Here is a 25,939-nt window from a genome sequence, read left to right as displayed (position 1 = left end):
CCAAACGAAAATTCAAAGCAAGCAAAAGTCAGATGAAGAGGGGAACGCAACACCTTGGCCTATATTCTGTCCCAGGCTCCTGCTAGACAGTTTTATACATTATGTTCTCCTGAGTGTGCAACAGTGGGTCTGCCAAGCCGAAGCAAGAAGAAATAGAAAAGCAATATAAGTACATGATCAGAGTAAATGAAATTTGGGGTTCTACTCCTGATACCTGCATGATCATGTGTACACTACCAGGGGTCAGAGGAAGCCTAGAAATCTGTGATGTGTTGCTGCCCCAACTGCAATGAAGTGGGTAAAGACAGTCAGTTCAAGGTTCTAGAGTTCTATTTTGTGCTTATGGCTGCAGCTGTGCAGTTTAAAACCAAGCCAAATAAAAAAATCCACTAGACTGTAACTAACCCAAATCACATCCAGCAATCACTGTTTGACTAAAAGGAAGTACGTGATCCGAGGTATTTTTAAAGGTGGAAAAGAAGATTCATTTCTTATTGCTGCTGTCACCCTGTTTATTTTACTGTGGGATTTCCAAGACTGCTTTAAAGGAGTAGAAGCCATTCACTGGAAATTTATTATAGAAGTGATTTTTATTTCTTCCACTTTACGCCATAAGCACCCTTAGGAAAATGGTAATAAAAAAGGCACAGGTACTGATGACAGTCTGCAGCTCCAGCAGAGGATTTTGCCCCAGTAGGCTGAAAGTATTCATGAAGCTGAAAAAAACTCCTGAAAAATACTCAGGGATAAAACTAAGCTGAAATGAGGAACAGAATTCTAAACATGTATTTAATAAAGGGTAACAAACACTAAACTTATGAACCAGGCAGATACAAATACACCACAAATGAGATCTAAAGCTAACGAGGAGAAGTACTTTAAAAGGTGTGATAATTTGAAGGACAAAAATGACCCAATGAGAATGAACAAAACCAGGAAAAAAAAAAAAGCCCCAGACAGACAGAAAGATGATAATGACTTTAAGAGTTTATTGGAAGAAGAAAGCAGATATAATGGGATGGTGACAGAAATCTATTACAGTGGTAGCAACCGGTAACTGAAACAAAGCTGGATTATTCCTTCTCTCATGTGCTACAAGAACTTTTATGACCATTTAAAAAGCAGTCAGGAAAACAAAACACTAAAATCCGCTAAACAGTATGGACTTGTGCACTGTGCCTAAGGTTTCATCTGAATAATGGAGATACAGCACATCACTGGAGGACACAAAAAGGGTTATTTTTGCTTCTGAGTACGTGCCGTGCTAAATGCTCCTTATAAATGAAATAAATTTGTTCTCAAAAGATGAACAAAAGGAACTTTTGCAGTTAAAACAAGCAGACAATCTCATGTAACATGAGAGTTCTGTTAAAGGAAAAAAGAGGGAGAAACCAAAGTTAAATCACTTATATACCAAATCTGTAAAGTACTATATGAAAACAGCTGCATTTAGTTTAAAACCTGAAGGACTTCACTCAGCTAACATCCAGCAACAGCCTGAAACGACTGAAAAGCCAGGCAGACTGTATTAAATGTGCTGGGTCAATTTTGTAAGATGGACTACAGAAATGCACTTTGAAATAAAGCTCTCGCCCTACCATCTACCTATATCTTGCCTTTTTCTGAGACAATATATGGGGGAAATTTGACTTAAAAAACCCCAAACTTATTTTACACATGAAACTCAAAGCCATAGAGACTCATGTATGGCCACTCAAACTGCCAATTAAAGTCCAGAGGTGAATTCTGAATCACACAAACAGTTTTATTGGACAAACTGGACTATTTGAAGTACGTAAAGGTATTTCCAGACACTTATTTGCAGAACTGAGATTTGATGAACAAATATTTCTACTGTTAAGATTTCAGATATTCAACAACTTCCTTTCCTAAGTATAAAACAGCAACATTAAGATTTAGGTCAGGTGTAAAGCTGCACTGCATGTGTGGCCTGCAACATTTATTCTACTGTCTTGGCTGGAATTGTTTCCTAATTTTAAGGCTTGTGGAAAAACACAGTAGTTAAAAGATTTCAAACCAGCAGCGTGGAGTACTGTCTCTAAAGTAAAAGGAATACGTATTGCAAAGATGTCCTGCTTTCTGGTGATGGATAAGAGACCACAAAGAGTCACTAAGAACAACAGATAAAGGCCGAGGCCCTTTGTTATCACCTTCTAGTGGTTTCACAATCTGAAGCTTTTCTGGCAGGTAGGAGCGAGTGCTGATAGACATTCCTGAATATCCAGTGAATTCGGAAAACCTCGAGTGAGTTCCCAGCGACATGATGCTCTCTGTGGGGGTAATGGAACCACTATGGAGTTCACCCTTTTCTGCCAGTTCCCGCAGCTTCCTTTCCTGCTCTTCTTCAAAGAACTTCCTCTCCGAGAGGTAATTCTCCCTCCTGAGGGACAGCCTACGAAGGGCAGTCTCGAGGTCACTGGAGCCTGGAGTCCCCGGAGTTCCAGGTTTCTTCATCCTGTCTTCATTTCTGAAAGGTAACAGGGGACACACACACACACACACCCCCAAAAAAAAGAGGGGAGGGAGAGAAAGAAATACTTTGAGACACTTAAAACTTCCATATGACAATTTTGAGACATTCACCAATACCTTTAAATTACTATGTCTGGGAACTTGCTACTTGTCCGGAGAGCTGAAAGGCAAACACCACCAAATTCTCTCTTTAATATTAAACCCAGTTTGAATCCTAGCTCCTGCCTGGAAACTCCTGGTTGGAAAAGCTGCACTTTCACCTCTGTTGAGGATGCTCTGAAGTAGAGATGTCTACTTGTGGTGTGTATTATGGTTGCACAAACTCAAGTAAGCAGGCCATATCTTACAGGGCCAACACTGCAAGAATACCAGTACAAGTCACATGAGTATATTATGCTGACATATATAAATGAACATATATGTTATGCTCACATATATGAACAATATTCATTGTTTTGAGCTATTAGGTAGTTTTTAACTGGAAAATATATGCAGCATTGTTTGGAGCTGTACTGGGAGAAGAAACAAGTAGCTAAAGTGCAAAGTTCTGATTGGTTTCATTCACAAGTTGTGAAATATGGTAACCTACACATGCACACTACTTATTTATTTAATTTTAGGATCAAAAGTGTTAGCAGCAGCTGCAACTTAGATCAGAAGTTGCTGGCATTAATGTAAAATGGTGCAAATCTAATTTGGTTTAAGTGTTGACCCATGGTTCCAACGACAAAGGGTAGTTTTACATCATCTGGGGATGCTGCAGCTCAGAACAGGTATGAGCTGCAGACACTGATATGCAGTACTTTCAAAAAGCTTTCCTTTCTAAATAAACTTGAGTGCTCAAGAACTATAAGCACAAAATAAGTAACTTCTGAAGATGTATGTCACTGTGTTAACTGCACAAGGTAAGACAAAAAGAGGAAAATAGAAACACTTTGCCTTTATGTTAGAAACAAAGCAAAAGCAAAGTCCAGTGCTACAGTACTGACCCGTTGTCAGAGGATTCTGTCTCTAAGATGATGCTATTGGTCTTGTTGTCTATTGTAATGTTGGAGATGTCTCCCCCATAGAAACTGGAACGTGGAGTGCTGACACAGCTAGACATGACTGAGTTCATAGCAGAGGATTGGTTAGAGCCTGGGATATTCATTGGTGATGGAGTCATGGATCTCTGCTTGACAACTTGGTTGACATTTCTCACTGTCTCGAAGACGCGCTTCTGATGGCTGTAAGATACAGACACAGTTAATGTTCATACAGTGCCTTCTTACCTAAAGAAGGAATAGAGGAACAGGTAACAGCTTCTTAATGACCCTTCCTATTCACAGCTCCAACAACTACCTCGTCTCTATAGCTTCTGTAAAGTAGTATGCACAAGGCCTCATACTCGCTACCATAATTCTCAAGTATGTTCAAATATTAACAAAAATTAAGTGAAAGGGCATTTCCATACACCAGCTACAAACACCTTCAAGCCATTGCATGAAAATAAGTTTTTAAACAACAAAATTGGTCTCCATTCAATTCTTAACTATGAACTGGCTAATCTGTTTTAAAAGAGAACCTGAATTTACTCTACTGAGTACCTCTATGCTAGCCAGTCTTGTACCTTTCTTTTTTGAAACCAGTTTCCAACCCCCTTATAATAGACCAGGAATCTAGAGAGAGGCTGCCAAGGCTGGAAAACTGATTTCTGACCCACTTCTGCAGTTCATTCCTTATAACCATTGTCCTGATATCATGACAAACAGTGTTCATCTGCTTCAAGATTAAGATCAGATGACACTTCAGCAGAAATTGCTTGACAAAACAATCCTGCCCTACATCATCCTACAGAAGTGCCACTGCTGCTTTGTTTTACGTCTCAACAGCTGCTGTATGAACAGCATACCCCTCCAGCTTAAAGGTAACACTGCCAGGGTACCAACCAACTACCAACCACTCTGAATCCCTTTCTGCACTGGTGTTCTCCCTACAAAAACTGGATCAGATCAATAACTACCTGGTAACTTCTGTTATAAAACCTGAAGAGAGAACCGGAGGAAATGAACGCATCCCCTAATCATTAACTGAAGAAACGACACAAGAAAACCAGCCTTTTATCATTCTCAGCACACAAAAATGAGGAGAAAAACATAGTAAGACAAAGCAAAACTCTCTCTACATATAATATACAGGCATTTTCTTTTGGTAGCTTTAGCAGAAAATATAACCACCCCAATAACCAGACAATTTATTTTGCTTTCTATCAATCACACTCTGCCAGAAGTATTTCTTTCTAAATCCCTAGCTCAACTATTTCCTGTCTTTTCCTCTCTCATCAAATAATAATTATCTTCAGATATAATCAGTCAATAAGGAACCAATTCTTTCCAGTCGTACGCAAAGTCAGGAGAGTCGGGTTCATCTAAATGCAGTTCTTTCCTCATTGAGCCTTCTATCTCTGCTGCCAAGGAATCCTGTTGAAAACAAGCACAAAAGAGAAACAAATGTCATAGTATTCATAGGTTGCCATTGCAGAAAATAATAAATTACTTATAAAAATAATTAGCAACTAATAAGGTATCATTGCTGAAAAAAAAGAAACATTTAAAAATGAAAATTGACTGGAAAGCTGGAAACAAATGGGTGTATCTAAATCACTGACAAATTGCACCTTATCTTCATACTACTACAGCAGTTACCATCCAAAACCATGTAACATTGTCAAAAACCCTAAAATCACATCACAGCAACAACAGAATTCAGATGCCCCAACTTCCCACACTGAGTTCCCTACTCAGTAATATCCATCTTGTATGTATAGTTTTGCTTAATTAGCTTTCATTTAAATTAAACAGAAAATAGTTTTCCCTTTCACAACATTATCCATCCAACCCACAAAAAAGACAATGTTCTTTGCATAAAGCATTCTATACTTCCCCCAAAAAGGGTTAAAGGTGACAGGCTATCTATTTTCCACTACTGGTCAGTATGTTTTACTGCCTAAATGTAGTCAAGTGCAAGATTTAAGTGTCAAACGTTCACAAATCTAAACCATCTTTGATGCCATGATTCAGTATTTGAAAAGAATCTTTATACAAAACACACAAACCTATCTCAGAACAAGCAAACCTTTTACTGCTTTCAACTGCACCTGTGCAAGTGCTACTTGCATTATTAAATGTCTGTACTTCAGCCTGGCCTGTGCTCAGTTTCAGAAGGGAACACAAAAAGGCAAGCTAACCCTTCGCTGACAATTCAGTTCTTGTGAGCACAAATCTAATCTGTGTTGTTCCTCAGCAGTAAGATAAGACATGGGTAAAGACCACGAGTGGCAGCTTCTACTGCTTGATTACATTAATGGAACTCAAAAGAAGCTTCACTGATGTGACTTTACTGAAGTATTGTAGAGATACACAGTCAAGCAGAGCCAGGCATTGAGCTTACCTACACATTCTTATTCACTCTTTTTTGTTCCTTTTTTAGAAGGCACTACATATTCCCCATGCTTTTAATGTTATGGGGATGTCATAATGTCATAATCAGATGAAACCAGGTGAACCAAGTTTGTAACACCAGTCACACTGCTGTAACTGATGTTGCTATAATACATATTAGCAACTAATATTCTTTTGATGAACCACCGAATTTAAAGTGACCCTAAACCAAGAATATATGTGCAACTTATTCAAGTATTAAAGAACTAGAATGTATATTGTGAGTAGAATGCCAGGTTTTTTTCTTAGGTGTGCTTACCATAGGGAAGAGACCGAGAGAGTGGTACCGACGTGATACGGCGTTTGGCATAGTCTTGTTCCTAAGGTTTTTCAGCTCTTCTTGAGCCTCATGAAGCATTTCCATGCACTCTGCATACTTGTCTTCCAGCTCTCGCAACTGTAATGTATAGAAAACAGTTCAAGACATTATGGGCTGCACTGTCATCAGAAAAAGCCTGCAAATTCTTTTTGACACTGGTAAAAGGCAATAACGATGGAGGGAACAACATTACACTTTAAAGGAAGAGAACTCCAACAAGTGAATATCACTGAAAATCATTAATAACATGGATTAGTAATGGGAAAGGAAGGGTAGGGGGGGATGCACACACACGATGACACATGACCATGCTGCAGGAAGGAACTGCTTGCTCCATTTCCTACCCTAAGTATCTACATGAAGCCACTGCCAAGAAGACACAGAGCTGAAAGTATCCTTAGTCTGATCAGGTATAGTGCCTAATTGCTGCCATGACCACCACAGTGGCAAACAGCATGGGAAAGGACAAGACATTACCCATTGATCCAAATGGCTTGGGAATTTTAAAACCAAAACAAACTTATATATATACATACATATGTACACACATAAAATTCCAACCTAAGACTATGTCTTATTTTTAGCTTAACTTTCTCAGGAAACACATCTTAAGTAATCACTCTGTTTTCAGATGTCTGTGTCCCCTCATAGGTTTTGAGTTCATCAGCCATTTCAACCAAGTTTGGCAAAGGGGCAGAAGTCTGAAATACCACATTTCCACAAGTTTCTTAAAAATAAGCTACTTGGCTTAGAAACACAGATCCTTTTAATGTCCTTCCTAAGAAGGGGATGAAGAAGCATGAGCTCAATCTTTGTAGAGCACCACAGATACAAAAGGCCAGCCAGCAGAAGAAACTTCTATGGGCATTTCCACCTGCAACACCAAGTAGTCCAAGTAGAAGACACTTCCTAAAGGGATCAAGCTTTATTCATTCTATTTTTGTCCATTTTGCTCATGTGAATGTAGCACCCAGAAAACAGCCAGCAATTCTGAACCACCTTTGGCTTATTAACCGAACAAATACAGTATGAATGAGCTCTTTCATCATATCTCACTTCAACACAGGCTTAAACTACAGGCCTAGGGAAGTCAGCCTCTAGAGGGGTTCCTATGTAGCCCGTAAGTCCCAGTTTATCAAACATCAACTGAAGGAGAGAACAGGAAGGAAAAAGTTTTGAACTCCACCAGGAACATAAATGTTCCTTCATTCCATATACATATGCAAATAATATAATACTTCTGATCCAGCTTAGACTAAAACTCTTGTGGTAAAGTGAACAGCCATTGCCCTACTGCTAAATTATTGTAATACTAAGGAATGTACTCACCTCTGCTGTGAGCTGTCTCTGGGCATCTTTAGCAGCTCCCAAATGCTGGACAAGTTCCTCATTTTCAACTGCACACTATGCCAAAAAATGATAGAAACACTGTGATGTTCTGTCCTGTGATCACGTTTGTATTTTATACTACAGGTTAAGTAGGAAAAGTAAAGTAGCTTAGGTAGGGAAAGTATCACTTTTCTTAAGACCACTCCTTCAGCAATATTAGTCCACACATTAGTTTAAAAACATATAAAATGTTAACAGGAGAACATGCAGCATCAGTCTGTGCCCTGCTAAATGAATCTCAAATGAACCCAAAACAAAGATGTGCCCACTGAAATATATGCACTAACATTCTTATCTTACCAAAGTCATTAAGTTCAGTGCAGGGCTTCACATCTAACTTTTAAAATACATTTAACAATTTTATTTGATATATCATATATGAATCTTTTAATGAACTGATGCTTTTCTAGTCAAGTATGCTAGATATTAAATACCAAACAAGGTCACCCAGATAAGGAGGGTGGAAAATTTCCTTTAGGCTCTAGTATACAGAGGATAGTAAACTGTCTTTCAGCTACAATAGCAGCAAATCACAACAGTAGTCTTGCAACTGGATTCCTTACAGCTTTTGCCTTTTTCTGCAGATCAACTATCTGAGACAGAAGGTGGGTGATTTCTTCTTGCTGCCGGGCAGCATCTTCGGTTTTCTTTGCTAACTCTTCGGAGATATTGGCAATCTGGATGTTTGCATCTCCTTTAAGACAAGTGATTACAGTTAACATCACAAAAGTAAGCAGAAAGATGTTCTTTGGAACGTCCCATCATACAGCAGAATCCTGCCCCCATACACAGCAAGGTATACTTGAAAGACAACAAGTACAACATGAAAACAGAAAGACACAAAGTGCTTATGCTGCAAAGGAGATCATACTTTCCCTTAACACTGTCAGTGCAAAACTATTTCGCAACTGCAAAAGATATAGCTTACAATCAGGATTTTCTGCTGTGAAACTTCAGCCAAAAACTTCCTCCTTGCCTTTTATATAAAGAAAATAAGTACCACAGCAAAACCATGACTGACTGATCTGACTCGTGGTTTGCTTTTTTGTTGGTGTGTCCCATCCCCTCCCTTTTTCCCCCTGAACTACCTCAAATGAGAAGTGAAAAGAAACAAGGACATACTTAGCTCTTTCACACAGTCATTGACAAGCTGTTGTTCTTTCTCTTCGTAAGTGATTGTTTCAGTCTTCAGCTGACAAGCCTATGCAAGAAAGCCACATCAAATACATGACATTAGCACGTTTGTTCTTTGCCAGTCTGCTGCTGCATTTCCATCTACTTCAGAAATACAAACTTGTCTGATCACTCCTCCAGGAAAACAGTTAGAAACTGCAGGTTTTGCCTGACTCCCCTCCCTCATGTTCCAGAACAAGGGGCCAGGGGAACATTCAAGTAGAGACATTACTGTATGGAAAATCCTGCCTCATTACCACCATACCCCACTAGATGTCACTTGTGTATTTTGTACTAAAATTGAAACACCTGAACATAAGTTGTATGCAGGGCTTGATCTGGTCACCTGAACACAGCTAGGTGGCATCACAAACTATTCAAATGCTTGGTTTAAATAACTAAATTAAACACATAGGTATTTAAAAATAACTCAGATAGCATTTGGGAAGTTCTGGCACTGTAACCATCTATCCCACATAAAACCTTAGTGCTAACTCCTTCTCTGGGTTGTCTTCTCTGCTTCAACTCTAGGATTGCCAAGAGGAGCATGGCTGCACCCAGCTGGTTCTGTCTGGCACCACCTCAGTAGGCCTATAATCTGTTCCCATTGCTAAGGGCATGCACAGACACCCACAGGCTGCATCTGTAGGGGACTGTGTAGCTCAGAGGGTTCAGATTTGGCTCCATCCTGTGCTTTACTGGCACAGACTGCACCTCCCTGGAACAGAAGCAAGAGCTATGTGGGCTTCGCCTTTGGGCTCCTGCTGCAGCAGCTCTCTCAATTCTAACTCTACCTTCATTATTCTTCTGCTACCTTTGTATTTCTTTTGCTACAGTCTCCTACCTGTTTGCAAAATGGTAACGTGCTCCCAAAGCTTAAACGTTGCATTGAAAATATAGGACTATTCGTAAAATGTTCAATTATGAAATGTTATTTCTGACAGACAGGGGACAGTAAATTAGATTTTAAAAACTGTGTTGTCTGAGAAACAGAGTTATTATCAGAAATAAAAGGCAAGAAAACCACATTCAACTTAAAACATTAACAACAGCCTTGAAACACAAATTGAAGCTATTTAATGCAAATTTCAGCTAGCAATTTTTACTGTGCCAAACACTGGATTTGTACCAGAGAGACCATGCCAGCCTGCCAACTTCAGATCTGCAGCTAAAGTCACCCAGATCTATCAGGCCAGCCCTTTAAGGCCTATTTCAAAGTGCAGTGCTGGACTACAAAACCTGACATGCTCCTGCACATTCCTTTTAGCAAGGAAACTTCTTTGCATGTAGCTTCATGTTGCTTCCATGCTTCAACCCTTCCTTCATTTAGATAAAAGACGGTGATTAAACAGCTACAAAGAGATCTGTCACATGTGGAATTATACATTCTCAGACTCTCAACTCTTAATCCACACTTCTCAATGCCTGTGTTCAGACATTTAAATTAACAACTGTATTAAGCAAAACACAAAGGGAGCAATTTCACCTCAGATCTAAGCACAACATTCTCCTCTTCAAGGTCCTTGAGTTTCTTTTGGAGAGAATCCAAATGAAAGTAGTTCTGGACGGAGGAGGAAGATTCATTCCTCTTCAGCCTTGTAATGAAAACAACAGTTTCAACTCCTTTTTACCTGCATTAAGTCCAATCCCACAGAAGAACACACTTAACAAAGGCCTCAAAGCCAGCCAGAGCCACATGAAATACAGCTTGTTCATGCCAGGATGTTTAGGCATCCATGTATTTGCAGTGATTTTTAAAAGGGAATGTTTTTCAGATTTTTTTACTTTTCCACATATTTCCTATGGAAAAGTTACTCAGCCAGGGCTATGAGAAAGGAAACCACCTTACCACAGGGAACAACCCAATAGCTTCCTGATTAAGGTTGCACATGCTTCACCAGATTGCAGCAATAACTCTGCAAGCGAGGGCAGAGTCTTTCAGAGCCTGTGATGCTATTCAGCCAGCTAACTGCCTGGAACCCAAGCTTTAAGCTATGCTTTATATCCCCTTCCCTCTGCTAGCAGTATTTCCATAGTGCCTTCAGGCCCTTCAAGCACAAAGGTCACATACGCAGAACGTTCTAGCACAGCGTGCAAAGGTATGTGGCATAACAGGGTGCTGTAAGTGGGACCTGTCTGCCTCACCACCACAGTGACCTAGTTCCTGTGGAAGTTACAGTGCTGTGTCAGCAGCCTCCCTGTGCACTCTCCCCTTCCAACTCATGTTGGCACCTGGAGAGCCAGCTGGTCCCATGCAGATCCCTCCAGCTGGTGCCATACACCAAGTCCACAGTCCCATGTATCATTCCAGCTGATACAGGGATCATTTTACTACTTATCAAAGCTACTAAGTTATCCAAAAGGCCCACGCTCAGTACCAGAGAAAGGTTCAACACTGCAGATTGGTTAACTTACGGGGTGGAACAGACGGACTCTGGCTCACTTTCTTCAGCAGCACTAGTGTAGAATTGCAGCAGTTCATCTTTCATGCAGAGCTCATGCCGCAACTGAGAAACCTGCATGAAGAAAGAGCTTGCAGATCAGCAAGTTGATTTTCTAGGCACATTCTTGACTAAACCCACTACAAACTAGCTAGCTATTCCTCCTCCAAGCATTGTAATAGGCCAGGACAGGAACAGACCAGAAACAACTCTATTTCTTCAAAAGAAGGAAAAATGCACCCGTGAAATTAACCATTGAATGTCCTTTTTGGAAGTTCAAAAAACCATAATTATCCTTTGCAGTTAGGCAAGTTTCTCTTTTACCTTCTTTACAATGAGCAAACCTCATTCACTACTGCATTAGTCTAGGTTCCTATCCACGGAAACAGATATATTGCAATGATGCTGCAAGAAACTAATGTGGCACAATCAAACTGGACATCACTATTACCCATTTTATGTGATGACTGTCACCTTCTGGCTTGGTTACAGACCTTGCAGACCTCAGATACAGGCATTTCTTGCTCTCCAAGAGACTTTAGACAAAATTACTGAAATGCTTTTTTAGTGATGCTACATTTGGTATTCAATTGCCTGCTGAGCTGCAGAACATCACTACGCAGTGGCAGGCTGGCATTCTGAGGTTGCTGCAAGGGTTGAGGCTGAAGTCGGTTTCCAGGTGTAGTTATGGGTGTGAACGATTCCAAAACAGGAGTCTAGCAAAGCAAAATCACAGAACAGTTTGTATTGGAAGGGTCCTTAAAAGTCATCCAGTTCCAGCCCCCTGCCATGGGTAGGGACACCTTCCACTGGAGCAGCTTGCTCCAAGCCCCTGTGTCCAACCTGGCCTTGAGCACTGCCAGGGATGGGGCAGCCACAGCTTCTCTGGGCACCCTGTGCCAGCGCCTCAGCACCCTCACAGGGAAGAGCTTCTGCTTAAGAGCTCAGCTCAGTCTCCCCTCTGGCAGGTTCAAGCCATTCCCCTTGGCCTGTCCCTACAGGCCCTTGTCCAGAGCCCCTCTCCAGGTTTTTTGTAGCCCATTTAGCCATTGGAAGCTGCTCTAAGATCTACCCAGAGCCTTCTCCAGGCTGAACAAGCCCTGCTGTCTCAGCCTGTCTTCCAAGCAGCAGTGTGAGTCCCATACTTAGTACAGACACAAAACACCAAAATGGGGCAGTTAAGATACCCTGTAATTGTAAGCTCTATAGATATAAATGTTGGTTCATTTATATTGCGGTTCTCCAAGGGTTAACAGCCAAATTACACAGTAGCGCTTACACCACTTCACAGCTGCAATTTAAGGCTGCAGTGGCAAGAGATTCATTTTTATTTGCCTTGCCTAGCTATAAATAGCAGAACTGATCAGATAGATTCCCTTCCACTTGCACTGCAAGCCTTGTGCCTCAGTTCTCGCTTCCCAGCACACAAACTGCAGAGCACGTTTGGCTTTATTAGACTTCTGGGTTTTCTGAATTAGAGGCATATTTATACTTGTAGTTATTACTGGGAAAAAAAAACCCCAACAAGCAAAATATCAATAAAATAGATTCAAGCTGCATTTTCATCACACAAAAAGCAGACTCAATGCAATAAAGCACTTCAGCTGTGCAGGAATTTAAGCAAACAAGGTCATTTACTTTCCTAAGGGTATTCTGTGCAATTGGATGTGCTAAGGCACCAACTCCATCTGACACATGGGTTCTAAAATGTAAGGGGGAAAAAAGAATCCCAATCAACCACATTCTAGAAAACTATGAAACAAAATCCAGGCGTTAATTCTGAGAGGTTCACTCTCCCCATTGCAGGAAGAGATAAAATGCTGAGCTAAAAATAACAGCTTACTTCTCTCCAGCACATTATGGCTCAGCCTATGTAAGTAGCAAGGATTCAGACACTGTCAGTGGGTGGGCAATAGATACCTCCAGCTTTTGCTACACTTTTTCTCTATGAATTAAAAAGATTGAGGATACTATTTTTACTGCCATTTCCAAGCATTCTGAAGGAGGATGAACAGCCAGAAAGAATAACCTTTTAATGCAAAAGGACGAAAAGCAATGGTGTCCTGGGTTCAGCAGGAACAGTCATGTTTCTCCTTCCTAGCAGCTGCTGCAGTGCTGTGTTTTCAACTTTAGTCTGAGAACAACGCTGATAACACTGATGTTTTTAGTTGTTGCTCTGTAATGCTTTCCCTGTTCTCAGTCTCATGCTCTGCCAGTGAGGAGGGGCACAAGAAGCTGGGAGGGAGCAGAGACAGGACCCCTGACCCAAACTAGCCAAAGAGGTATTCCATACCACAGCATGTCATGCCCAGTTTAGAAACTGGGGGGGGGAGTTACCTGGAAGGCCCAGATCACTGCTCGGGTCGGGCTGGGTATCGGCTGGCAGGTGGTGAGTGGTTGTATTCTCTTCCCTTGTTATTTCCCTTATCATTATTCTTATTGGTGGTAGCAGCAGTGATTTGTGTTATACCTTAGTTACTGGACTGTTGTTATCTCAGCCTGTGGGAGTTATATTCTTTCCATTCTCCTCCCCATCCCTCTGGGAGCAGGGTGGGGAAAAGGCGGGGAGTGAGTGAGTGGCTGTCTGGTTCAAAGTTACCAGCTGGGCCTAAACCCCAGCAAATGGGCACAAACTGAAACACAGGAGGTTCCTCCTGAGTACCAGGTAAACCTTCCATATTTTGAGGGTGACCAAGCACTGGCACAGGTGCCAGAGGTTGTGGAGTCTTCATCCCTGGAGATACTCAAACTGTGCCAGGATATGGTCCTGGGCAACCAGCTGCAGGTGGCCCTGCTTGAGCAGGGGTTCAGACCAAATGACCTCCAGAAGTCACTTCCAACATCAACCATGTTATGAAATTTCCCCCCTTCCCCAAGCAACAAAACCTTGCAGTAACCTCCAGCAACACATCCCTTTAACATAGCACTTTGTGGTGTTTGACCCTGATCAGCAACTAAGCACCCCACAGCTGAGCAGGTATTCTGCTCCCAAAATCCCCATAGGATGGAGGAGAGAATCAGTAGCACAAAAGCAAGAAAAACTCATGGGCAGTTTAATATGCAAAGCAAAGTGAGGAATTGATTCACTGTTTTCTACCAGCAGGCAGATGTTCAGGCACCTCCTGGAAAGCTGGGCCTTGGCACAATGAATTGTCACTTATTAATACCATAATTGTGAATGTCCCAGCTTTTTCCTTCTTTGCCTGAGCTGTTCTAGTTGAGCATAACAACACAGGGTATAGAATATCCCTTTGGTCAGCTGTGATCAGCTGAGCTGTGCCCCCCTGACAACATCTTGCACGGAAATAGCTATACCTATCTTAGAGAGCCTTTAAGGAAGAAAAGCATCCTCACGCAGAGCACAGTAGTTTAGAGACAACGGGATCTACCTCACAAGAACAATCCTTACCAAATCACCAACAACCCATTTCAAGAGTCCAGATGACTGTTTTCCTAACTGACAGCAAGTAAATGCTTGACAGGTTGAAAGTGTTCACGTAAAATGAAGACACCCAGTTACACAGTATGTAAATAACACACATACAAGTACCAAGCCAAAGAGCATTTCTCTTTCCAATGTTACCTTCTACTCTAATAGACCAAACACAATGTTCTCTTTTTTAAGCCACCATTCCAGGCTGTAACTCAGCTTTTCCTCTTCTCCCACTTTACAGAGTACAAAACCAAACCTGGCCTTTAAAATCAGCTATCACCAAAACACAAACTCTGATTTGTGATTTGGAACTAGAATGATAGGCACAGAGGGCTGTATTAGCCAGGTGTTACCACAGGTTTGAGGTGGTGTTATGTGGGGATTGACATTGTGTTTGAAGTGCTTTTTAGCTTCAGAAACACATGAGAGTCTGCAGAAGAAAAAGAAGCATTTCCTGGGAAATTTAGAAAGATGAGAAACTAAAACCTTATTGACCGACTCCATTCCAAACACAGTTCACACTGCTTTGATACTGAGCTCTAATCCCAAAGGAGACAACATTAAACTTTAGGTAGCACCATCCCAGCAAAGAGGGACACTGCTTGAGACTGGAGCTGCAGCATTCTTACTGAACATTATAATGTTCAGTACCTGGCAACTACACTTGTGCTGCTGAAAAGGCAGACAATCATCTCTGTAACCAAGATTTACTATTAAGAAAGTTTTCTCAATATAATGTTTATGCTTTTAATGTATAGTTCTGAAACAGTAAGCAGAGACTAAAGCATGCACAGTTCCTGCTTTAGGGCACTGACCTTTTGTTCTCTAGTGCATTGCAGGAAAAGTCTCAGTTCCATCAGTTTTTACTGAAAACAACCACCGCTCCTTCCTAAACCTAAGCTGCACCCAACAATAAAACTCAGCAGATAAAGCCAAGAATCTAATGCATTTTGTCCAGGTTTACGTTACTTAGACACAGCTATGGTTGGGTGGAGAAGTGATTCAGAGCAGCTCTGCGGAGAAGGACTTTGGGGTTTGGTTGGTGAGAAACCAAACATGAGCCTTGCAGGGGAACAAGGACAAAACAAGTAGAAGAAAACAGTGGGTATAGTGACTCAAGAAAAAGAGCAGCTGGTTTCAGAGGAAAACAAAGTGGGAGGCAGACCAGAATTCAATGGCTTGAGTTTTGTTTGCTGTTTTTTTCCCCCTCAGATCACCTGATTTGAGCCAACAGGTCAAGTAACTTTTTTGATCACATATCTAGAAGCGTACATGCTGTAAAAGTGGTTGGCCAAACTGCTGTAACACAGCTTGACTTCCTATGGACAGGATGCTCATGAAAATTAAGCGTGGGTAAAGTGAAGCTAAGAGGAAAATTCCCTCCATCACTGAAGACAGAGCCCCCAGACATAAAAACCTTACCTCTTCCCTGATGTGTTCTACTTGCTCCTCCAGGAATTCATTTCTTTCTGTCAGTGATTTATTCTTCTTTAAGAGCGACTGGCCAATCCGAGCAGCTAATTCTAAGTCCCGTTCTTTCTGTGATGTGTTAAGAAAAGAAAGGCCATTTCAATGTTTTATTCACCAAAGGATCGTAGGGAGGGTAAAATTGTCACAAAAGGCAAGGAACAAGTTCATGAACAATAAAAAGACTTCTTGCTTCTGTGAGGTTTTATTTGTTTGGTTTCCTGACAGTTTTTTCCCCTATTTCTGCCTGTGTTACACCCACATTATCCAGAAAAGACTGACTCATACAGAGTTACTGGACCATACACATGAAAGCACAACCCCAAGATGTACAGTAAAACAATGTAAGTGAAACCAGATCTGGCTCTGTTACAGTTTTGTTTGAGAAGCTACTGACGGAAACTCTTCGATCACCTTGCTGCACCATTTGAATAATGAATCACAGAGCTTCAGAGGTTATGTTTTAAAGAATTCAGTAGCACAGTAAGAATACCAAAGAACTTCAGCATTTCAAAGCATTCCCCAGTTTCCACTTGCTCCACCTTAAAACAGAAGGCAGTAAGGTGTGCAGGAGCAGAAGCCAATTCCATCACAAGGAAGGTTCAGCTTCCAGCTTCCTTGCGTACATCCATCCATCAGTGCTTTCATATAAAATCAAATTCTATCACTTTCCTTTTTGCAGATGCCCAAATCTACGTGAGCTGTTCACTCTCATGCCATGCTTGGCTCCTTCTTCCCCTTCCTCCATGAGCACAGAATTGGAACTAACCCACCAACACAGCTCACCATATATACCAATAAAAACTAGAAACTTATCCTGTTGATGCCATGTACCTACACATGTCTCAGCTTCTGCAAAGCTGACACAAGGGCTTGTAATCTGGCTGGGAGAGGATGAGAAACTGCACAAAACTGTGCCATTTATTAAGCATTTCTATTTGTAATTGCCACATTCCACTACTAGATATTTAAAATAGCACTATTTCAGGAAGAGTTTTCTCCCTGCCATTGCAAATACTGCTTGGAGCTTATTTATTGCCCAGACATCCATATAGATTTTATGACTAAAAGCTACCTTATACATCAATGACAAAGCCTACGAAGCCCACGGCTACAGATCACATGGATTTCAAGTCAACAAACTGGAATAGAGAGGCTTTCATAGTGGAAAAACAAAAAGGAAGATACATAATAATCAGTAAATAAAATGACAGGCTATCGATCACTGCTGTATCTATAAATAGCATTTTCCAAATGGTTTCTGAAGTCAGACTTACCTTTGCACTGAAAGCTACTGGTATTATCCAGCTATAAAATCTTAGGTGCAATCTTTCAGAACAATAGGTTCCACACAGTGATCAAGAAAAGAAAGCTTGGTTTACATACCAGCCAACTTATTGTGCAGTAATTTGGCTCTTGTAAATATGAAGTGGAAAAAATACATTGTTGAGTCTACAGAGAAAGAGCTATCTAGCAGCAAGGTTTCCAAACTCAAATGTAAGAACATTAAGTAATTTCCAGGCACTTTAATTAATCTCCCTAGACTTCCTACACAGTTTTCTTAGCTCTAAATCTCAGTTTGGGGTCAGGCCTCTTACAGTGATAACAAACTGGTTTTTTACAGCAATATGTAAAAGGCAATACTGAAGGCAGACACATTAACACTGGTGTTAGGAAAGGATGAAATGGAGGTGCATGGAGGAATCTGCTGCTGTTCTTACCACGTAAGCAGCAGCTGTCCCCTCCCTGGCTTAGTTTCAAGGCAAGAGGCACAGATTTTCAAATTATCTGCACACCTCTTGTTTTGAGATCTTCTCTTTCCTATCTTCCCCCCAAAATGCTGCACCTTTTACCCTGCCAACATTGCGATACAATCGTTTGAACTTGCCAACAGGAAAGACAGACAAGATGTAGCTTTGGGGTTGTTTTTTTCCTCACTTATTTATGAAGGGAGCAGATGGAGGTACACCTTAAATTCTGCTAATGGATGTAACGTAATCCCTTGTGATAGCCAGCATTTGGAGAACAGAGAAAGCAGCTGTAAGCGCATGCCTGGCTAGGAACAGAGTGATTCAGTCAGAAATGAATAATAAAACAAATAAGTATTTATTTTATTAAAGATTCACCTATTACATACTCTCCCTTTTTTCCTTTGCTATCATCCAGATAGGGAGGCACACCAGAAGTTTTCAAGCACTGGCTCAGAAAGTCCTTCTAGCATTGCTCCCCCAAGTGTGATTTCTGGATCTATAGATGTTTGGCTACATGGACTCAGTGGAAGAAGCAGTCTGGCAGAATGCTGCACCATTACTAGAAGGAGCCATGGAAACACATGCAAGTAAATCTCAGCCAAACAACACAAAGGGAACAGGACACAAACAGGTAACAGACTGCTACTGCAAGTTTATGGATTATTCCAGGATAAGCCTTTTGGGTAAAGCAATCAGTTTTTAACTGATATTTCATAGAGTTGTTTAAACAAGTTTAGCTCAAAGCACAAAATGCAGGACTCTGTACTGCAATCAGTTGTATGAAGCAGTGCTAGGAGACGTGAGCATTCCCATCCTTTTTTCCTTGCAGAATTAAAGAACAGACCATCCAATGTATCTTGGCAAGACAAACACCCTTTTTGATAATGCTATTGCAATGAGCAAGCAAATAAACATGATGGATTAAACTAAATTTAGCCATGAATTACTGGCAATGTGCAAGGCCAGCCTGGATGGGGCTTGGAGCAACCTGGCCTAGTGGAAGGTGTCCCTGCCTGTGGCAGGGGGTTGGAATGGAATGAGATTTAGGGTCCTTTCCAACAGAAACCAGTCTGGAATTCTATGAACCAATAAAACTTAACAGTTTTCACTTAAAAAATTCTTCATAAACATCATTTGGAAAATGATTGCTCAGGTTTACTGCAGAAAAGCAGTTAGTCAAACAATTTATTGTTACATTTACTGAACATAAGCATCATAGCTTGACAGTTGCTTTCTGACACTGCCTGAGTGCTGATGATTAACGAGTAACAATTTACCCAATGATGATATTAAACAAACCCCATCCCAAATCTACCAAACACTAGGCAAAGAAGAAAAGGCTTGGAGACCAGTGGAGTATGAGGTATTTTCTGGTTTTGTGTCTAGGCATTTCTCTGGAAAGACATTATCTGAGATAATAATTATAAAGACAAGACTATCTGTGAAGCAATCAAAGAATCAACCATGCTGCAAAAGACCTTTAAGATCATCAAGTCCAATCGTTCCCCAGCATTGCCAAGGTCACAGTTTGTGAACATTTCCTGGTATAGTGATTCCATCACTGCCCATAATACTATTAGCTTTATGTGCACTATACAAGTATGCACCATGTTAAGATGATCTCCTTGCTCCTCTTCCCTTATGGCAAGTATTAGACCAAGAGCAAGTTAAATGGCCTCAACAGGAAAAATAAGCACAAGTAACGAGTCCATATGACTGAGGTCAAAAATAACCTTTACTTAGAAAGAACCTTTCCTTTACTGATGAGATCCTATATGTACACTCAGCGCACTTACTCCTCCTCACTGGAGCACAGTCTACTAAACAGTCTTTAGTAGTGGTATCATGTCATTTCTGTCCTACTTTCTCATAATGTGAATGGGTCTTTCAAGAGATGCAATACTTACCTCCTCAAGAAGACGTGTGACAGCATCTATATCATTGTATGTTTTAGTCATCTGGCCCACTCTTTCAGCACATAAAACTGTAAAGAGAGAAAATAAAACATTCATCATGTTGACAATACTTTTAGGGGGAAAATATCCCTGTAACATCCCTTTGGGTTTGCATAAGTTTTCATCTTAAAACTACTTACATCAACTTTTGGGTAAATATATCAAAAGCTAAAGAAAAAAACCCAACCTACCCTCAAAAACTAATCAAAGCCTCAAGTTAAACAGAGTTTTTAACTCTTCTCTTTTGCAATGAGCATTTGCTTTCGTCAGTGATAGAGCAAGCTTAAAATGGTAAAACTTTCCTCTCTGAAGAGGAAAGCCTTGAGTTTATAACAACTGAAATCAGGTATTAAGGCACGATTGGATTCTATCATGTCACCTACTCATTGTATTCCGTGCAGCAGAATTACTTAATAAGCAACTCCAATAAAGATACTGTGTTGTTACGATGATAAGAAATGGGTTCTATGATAGGAGACTGCAAAGTAAATGCAAAATGCATGCAGAATAATAAATGGTTCTTATAATACCCAGCCCACACCACAGTGGCTGTAGTGTCCCTAATAAAAATATGTAGGCTGGATGAGATGATTAATCAGTAAGAGGGAGCCAGTTTTGTTAGACTGCAGAAAGCATGCAGAAGTTTAGTCTACCACCATCAGTGATCCTTTAAGAAGCTACACTGTCATAGCTAGAAGTCTGCAAGTTGTCTAAAAATCCACCAATATCCAGAGGAAACAACAGCACTTTCTGCTCTGCCCTCATATTTACTTTATTTTCAGCTATACCTGTTCCTCAAACCCAGTAATTCTGGGGAAAAGGGGTTGTTAATGAAGTCAGTTGATCATATGGACAAGGGGTAATCAGGCTGCTGTAGCACTAATTGTTCATCAGGGGATTTACCTTGACAATGTCAGTTAAAACTCACTTAGACAAATGAGCTAATGCTGCTCAAGTGTGCATTAAGGCCGGGAGAGACAGATAAGGCCTAATAAGATTTAACTGGGGTTGAAGGGGGAGTGTGTTGAGTACAGTGACATTATGAGAAGACCGTCTGTCACACCAAGGAAACAACACTGCCCAATTTGTAAATATACAATTTATACCCAATATATAAATAGTTGATCACAACCTAAGCGCATCAATAATCGATCAAAAGCAACAGTGCTTAGCTGGTGAAATGTTGGAGGATTCTTTCCCATACATAAATATCAGAGAGTTGCTTAAACTACAGCAAGTTTGCTTCTATTTATTTTCCCCTTTCTGAAATTCGATTTTTGAGGATTAGATCCTAAGAACATTTACAGTATTTAGTGCCATAAATAGTGCCAGCGAACTCTAAAGCATGCCGTTAAACGCATGCAACAGATAATTCCACTTATCCAAACAATTAAGTCTGAAAGTGGCAAGGGTAAAGGGTTTACACTTCGAAGTAGCAATCTGTGTTACACAGCCATATAAAGAACAACTATACCACTGCACAAACAAAAATACAGTGCATCTGTACTACAAGTTGTATTACTCTAAAGCAGATTAACCAGGATCCACAGAAAACTGAACTCACAGAGAACACAAACTGTAATAAACAAAGGGGTTAAACAGGAACTTTCCATAAGCACTACATCAAGATGGATGGTGTCACATCCAGGAGACTATTGACAATAAGAAAATTAACATCACCATAAAACTCTTTGTTAAGCATTGCAAGCTCATAAGTCATGCCATAAAATACTTATCAGAAACCCCGACAACAGCAGGTTGTTTTCCAAAACAGCTGTACACTAAATAGTTCCCTTAGTTACTACATTCCATCACTACTATAAAATAATGCTTGAGATTGTCGCTAGCGATCTGTATTTTAACTCTGTATCTAGCACTATCAGTCGCTACTAATTCTGTCTGTGGCAATCTCACATCACCCCAATTCAGGTGAATGTATAACCTTCATAACATGAGAGCTGATAAAAGGACAGTGCTTTCACAGAAAGAAGAAAGTCACTCCACTGGGAGAGTGATGATAAAGGTTGATTTGTATGGCCCCTCACTCAGCTATTCCTTCAGAACTTGCCCTTTCATCATTAACTCTGCAGGATAACACCACAGCTTTATCACAATAGATGTATTAATAGCAAAGAAATAGCAACCTGGTCACCAACAGCTTTTATATCTCAAAAGTTCCATCAAATTTCTGTCGATCATTGCTAAAATGGAGTTCTCCATGTACTACTCTGCCACTGTGTAAGGGTTTCAAAGCAGAAATCCCAGAATCACCCAGGTTGGAAGGGCCCTCTATAGGTCATCCACTCCAAACCCCTGCCAAAGCAGGGTCACCCAGAGCAGATCACACAGGAACATGTCCAGGAGGGTTTGGGATGGCTCCAGAGAGGGAGACTCCATAACCCCTCTGTGCAGCCTGTTCAGGGCTCTGACACCCTCAGTGTAAAGAAGTTCTTCCTCATGCTGAGGTGAGACTTGTTGTGTGTTAGTTTATGGCCATTGCTGCCCATCTTGTCGCTGGGTACCACTGGAAAGAGTCTGGTGCCGTCCCCCTGTACCCACTTCTGAGATGTTTATATGCATTGATGGGATCCCCTCTCAGTCTGCTCTTCTCTGGACTAACCAGGCCCAGCTCCTGCAATCTCTCCTCATAAGACAGATGCTCCAGACCCCTGATCATCCCTGTGGCCTCTGCTGGACTCTCTCCAGTAGCTCCTCATCTGTCTTGTGCTGAGAAGCCCAGAGCTGCACCCAGTGGTCTGGATGGGGCCTCATCACAGCAGGGTAAAGGGAGAGGATCACCTCCCTCAACCAGCTGCCACACTCCTCCTGATGCACCCCAGGGGTGCTCCTGTCCCTCCTGACCCAAGGGCACAAACTGCCAGCTCATGGTCAACTCATCATCCACCAACACTGCCAGGTCCTTCTCAGCTGAACTGCTCTCTACTGGGTCAGCCCTCAACCTGCACTGGTACCTGGGGCTCTTCCTCCCCAGGGGCATCCTGTTCAACACCCAAGTGGAAACAAACTTTAATTGACCACATCTAATAAAATACTTCCTCGAGTCAACTACCTCCTATCAATATACAATAGAGCAGAAGCACAGAGCTACTAACTGAAAGGAAGGTTTTCCTTTCGGAAGGAGGACAAACTTGCAAAGAGGTGTTGCTCTCCATCCATCAGAACCAGGGCTTGTGGGGAAGAGAAGGTGAAAAGCAAGGGGAAAGAAAGCAGTTGAAAAGCATTAAAAAAACTCAAATCTGCTATGTATGTAGTCATTCAGCCTCCACAGATTACAAGGTAACATATGGCCAATTGCTAGTGCAGGGTTTTTTATTTCCTTAGTGTTCAGAAAATACACAGGTGTAAAGACAAACTACTTTAAGTTATCATTTTGAGCTCTGATCAGTGCAGTATGGAGGGGAAAAAAATCCCTACAAACTTCCCATCTCTAATGGATCCTGCATAGTAGGTTTCCAGACTGCTGGAGTCTCTGATGAGTACAACTGACACCATTGTAAAGACAAAACAAGAGCAAATGAAGGACAGTGCTCTGTAACACAAACCCCACAGTGCCAATTTACTGACCTCCTTTTCTCACTTGCAAATCAGTAGTATTTTTGCTTGAGGCTGATAGGAAGCATAGTGTATAAAGGCAAGGATGTGTGCAAACATCAAATATATTTTGCACTTCTCAGTTTACTAAGGATGTTAGGCAAGAAAAAAAGAATACAGAAAATCTATATCAAGTGGAGGGACCAGAGAATTCCAGAAACAGGCTTAGAAAATGTGTTTTGCTACCTGCTTTGAAACTGATGCTACAGATTCAAAACAGGAAACAAAGAACAGAGAAAGCTCCTGACACATTATTTTGATAGCATCATTAAATACATGCTACCAGGGACATATGTGCAGTTCCATGTATTTGTGGGTTTTGTGTTGGTTTGGTTTTAACAGCCAAAGACACAAATGACTAAATGCTACTCAGATCAAGTATTTCTCCATTTTTAAGTATCCAGCACCATCCTAAAAACCTCTAACAGCTTGCAAATATACCCACATCCCTGTGTTTCCCAGTGTAAGTAGTGAAAGGATGTACTTTGAGTATATTTCTTGTCATCTATTTATTGCAGCATCTGACTGGAAGCTTCTTTAAGGCTGAGAGCTCAGAACTGACTGATTCCCAAGCTGAAGATGCTCAAGGACCTTCCTGAATTGCTCCATGAAAGAGCCATCTAGCATGCTGCTTAGAGGAAAAGCGTGTTTTCAGGAACAGGAAACACCAAGGGAGGGAAAGGGAAGCAAGAATCACACTACTGGAAGCTGCTGCAATCAGCCACCACCCACCAAACAGTGGATTCAAGAGGAAAAGAGAGCAGGAAAAATAATTCACAGGAGGCAGCAATCAAACCTCAGCCCCTGCTCCCTGCATCCCTCCTCTTCATTTTTGAGACCTACCAATGAGGGACAAACTAAAGAACTACAAGAGAGCAGCCACGGCCGAAGAGCAAAGCCCAGCTCCCACTGCTCCTCTTCCCACCTATTTCCAACTACTGGGAAACAGAAGGGGGTAAAGACGTTACGGTAAAGTTCCACTTTGGGGCAGATAATACTGACATGTATAATGATAGTGTTCAGTGGGAAGGACCTAGCGCATGGGGATTTCCTTACTACCAAAATTTATTTCCTCAGAAAGTACATCAGGATAAGGGAACACTGTTCATGGACCAGAGATCTCTGGCAACTCTAATACTGATGCTTCTTATTAGCAAGGTGGCAGCAGGGGTCATTGCTTTGTTTCATAACAGCTCCCTACCCCAAGCCTTTAACTATGGAAAGGCTATTATATTCTTGATCAGTCATGAAGCCCTGCCTCAGAAATAGCTTCTGTCTCCCTTCTGCTCTGCTTAGAGCTCTGTCCAAACACTGAAGATACAATGGCAAGCGCATCACATCCCAAATGTTGTGCACTGAGGTGTACGGAACACAGGAACACTGACTGACCAACTGTGCTCCTTACTGCCAGCAAACCTCAGAGGCTCTGGCAGACTCAGACTCCTCAGCTTACATTGGTTTCATTTCTGATAGGCTATATCTGCAGGCTGAGGATAAAGCACTTGCTAAAACCACAGCTCCAGTTCTAGAGCCGCTAATAGTTATTGTTCTGGCGCTGGTTACTGTGAACACTACACTGACTCGAGCCAAGCACACGGGAATTCTTGAACTGTGCCATATTATGTACATTCCCTTTCAAATTATACCAAAAATATCTGTTGGCTGTGGTTCTGACCCAGGCTAGGAAGATTTTACATGTTTAAAGACAACCATGGTACCTTCTCCTCCTCTGAAGAGTTTTTGACAGCCCTACCTAAACTGGGGTGGAGATTTCAGGTCTACTGCTGCCTGTCACAGCCCTAAGAGAACCTGAAGAGCTTCAAAATGTTGAGAGATTCCTGTCACTGGAGCTTGAACAATGTGCTCCTGAGACGTGCAAGAAGGCCAAATGTGAACAGGACCAGCACTACCTCCAGCCTCCCCCCTGCTCCCCAAGCACAGGAGCAGGCCAGTGCCTCCGGAAGGCAGCCCAGGCGCTCAGCAGGTGGCTCTGACCCTGCTTAGAGGACAAAGAGCGGTCACAGCACGCCAACTGCTTCACAACTGTCATGTCACACTGTGGGTGAGCTCCATGGAGGAGGCAGGAAGAAGAGAATGTTGTGAGCAACACATACCCAGCAAGCACTGACTGAGTTCAGCCTGCAGAAGAGAAGCTGTGTGGAGACCTCAGAGCAGCTTGCAGTGTCTGAAGGGGGATACAAGGATGCTGGAGAGGGACTCTTCATCAGGGACTGTAGCGATAGGACAAGGGGTGATGGGTTCAAACGGAAACAGGGGAAGTTCAGGTTAGATCTAAGGCACAAGCTCTTCCCTGTGAGGGTGCTGAGGCGCTGGCACAGGGTGCCCAGAGAAGCTGTGGCTGCCCCATCCCTGGCAGTGTTCAAGGCCAGGTTGGACACAGGGGCTTGGAGCAACCTGCTCCAGTGG

The 25,939-nt window shown here is 41.6% G+C and overlaps 1 protein-coding gene across 7 annotated transcripts in view; it reads right to left on the bottom strand.

The window, feature by feature from the left end:
* TRAK1 (trafficking kinesin protein 1) overlaps window positions 1–25,939 on the bottom strand; it is a 126,784-nt gene that overhangs the window by 18,040 nt on the left and 82,805 nt on the right. For all 7 annotated transcript variants that reach the window (XM_061373142.1, XM_061373146.1, XM_061373140.1 and 4 more), the window contains 11 exons: window positions 19,853–19,929; window positions 16,150–16,266; window positions 11,269–11,369; window positions 10,340–10,448; window positions 8,803–8,881; window positions 8,244–8,374; window positions 7,621–7,695; window positions 6,232–6,369; window positions 4,876–4,952; window positions 3,483–3,719; window positions 2,172–2,488 (listed from right to left, as the gene is read on the bottom strand). In XM_061373142.1, the coding sequence (XP_061229126.1) occupies window positions 2,172–2,488; window positions 3,483–3,719; window positions 4,876–4,952; window positions 6,232–6,369; window positions 7,621–7,695; window positions 8,244–8,374; window positions 8,803–8,881; window positions 10,340–10,448; window positions 11,269–11,369; window positions 16,150–16,266; window positions 19,853–19,903 (1,432 nt within the window). In that variant the 5' untranslated portion in view covers window positions 19,904–19,929. The remainder of the gene's footprint in view (window positions 1–2,171; window positions 2,489–3,482; window positions 3,720–4,875; window positions 4,953–6,231; window positions 6,370–7,620; window positions 7,696–8,243; window positions 8,375–8,802; window positions 8,882–10,339; window positions 10,449–11,268; window positions 11,370–16,149; window positions 16,267–19,852; window positions 19,930–25,939) is intronic.

The sequence above is a fragment of the Neopsephotus bourkii genome, unplaced genomic scaffold, assembly GCF_033783945.1.
Source record: "Neopsephotus bourkii isolate Nb327-2 ecotype Australia unplaced genomic scaffold, CSIRO-AGI_Nbou_v1 NB_1629, whole genome shotgun sequence".
NCBI classification, from domain to species: Eukaryota; Metazoa; Chordata; class Aves; order Psittaciformes; family Psittacidae; genus Neopsephotus; species Neopsephotus bourkii.
Note: the sequence above shows the minus strand (reverse complement) of the source record. Positions and strands in the feature narration are given on the sequence as shown.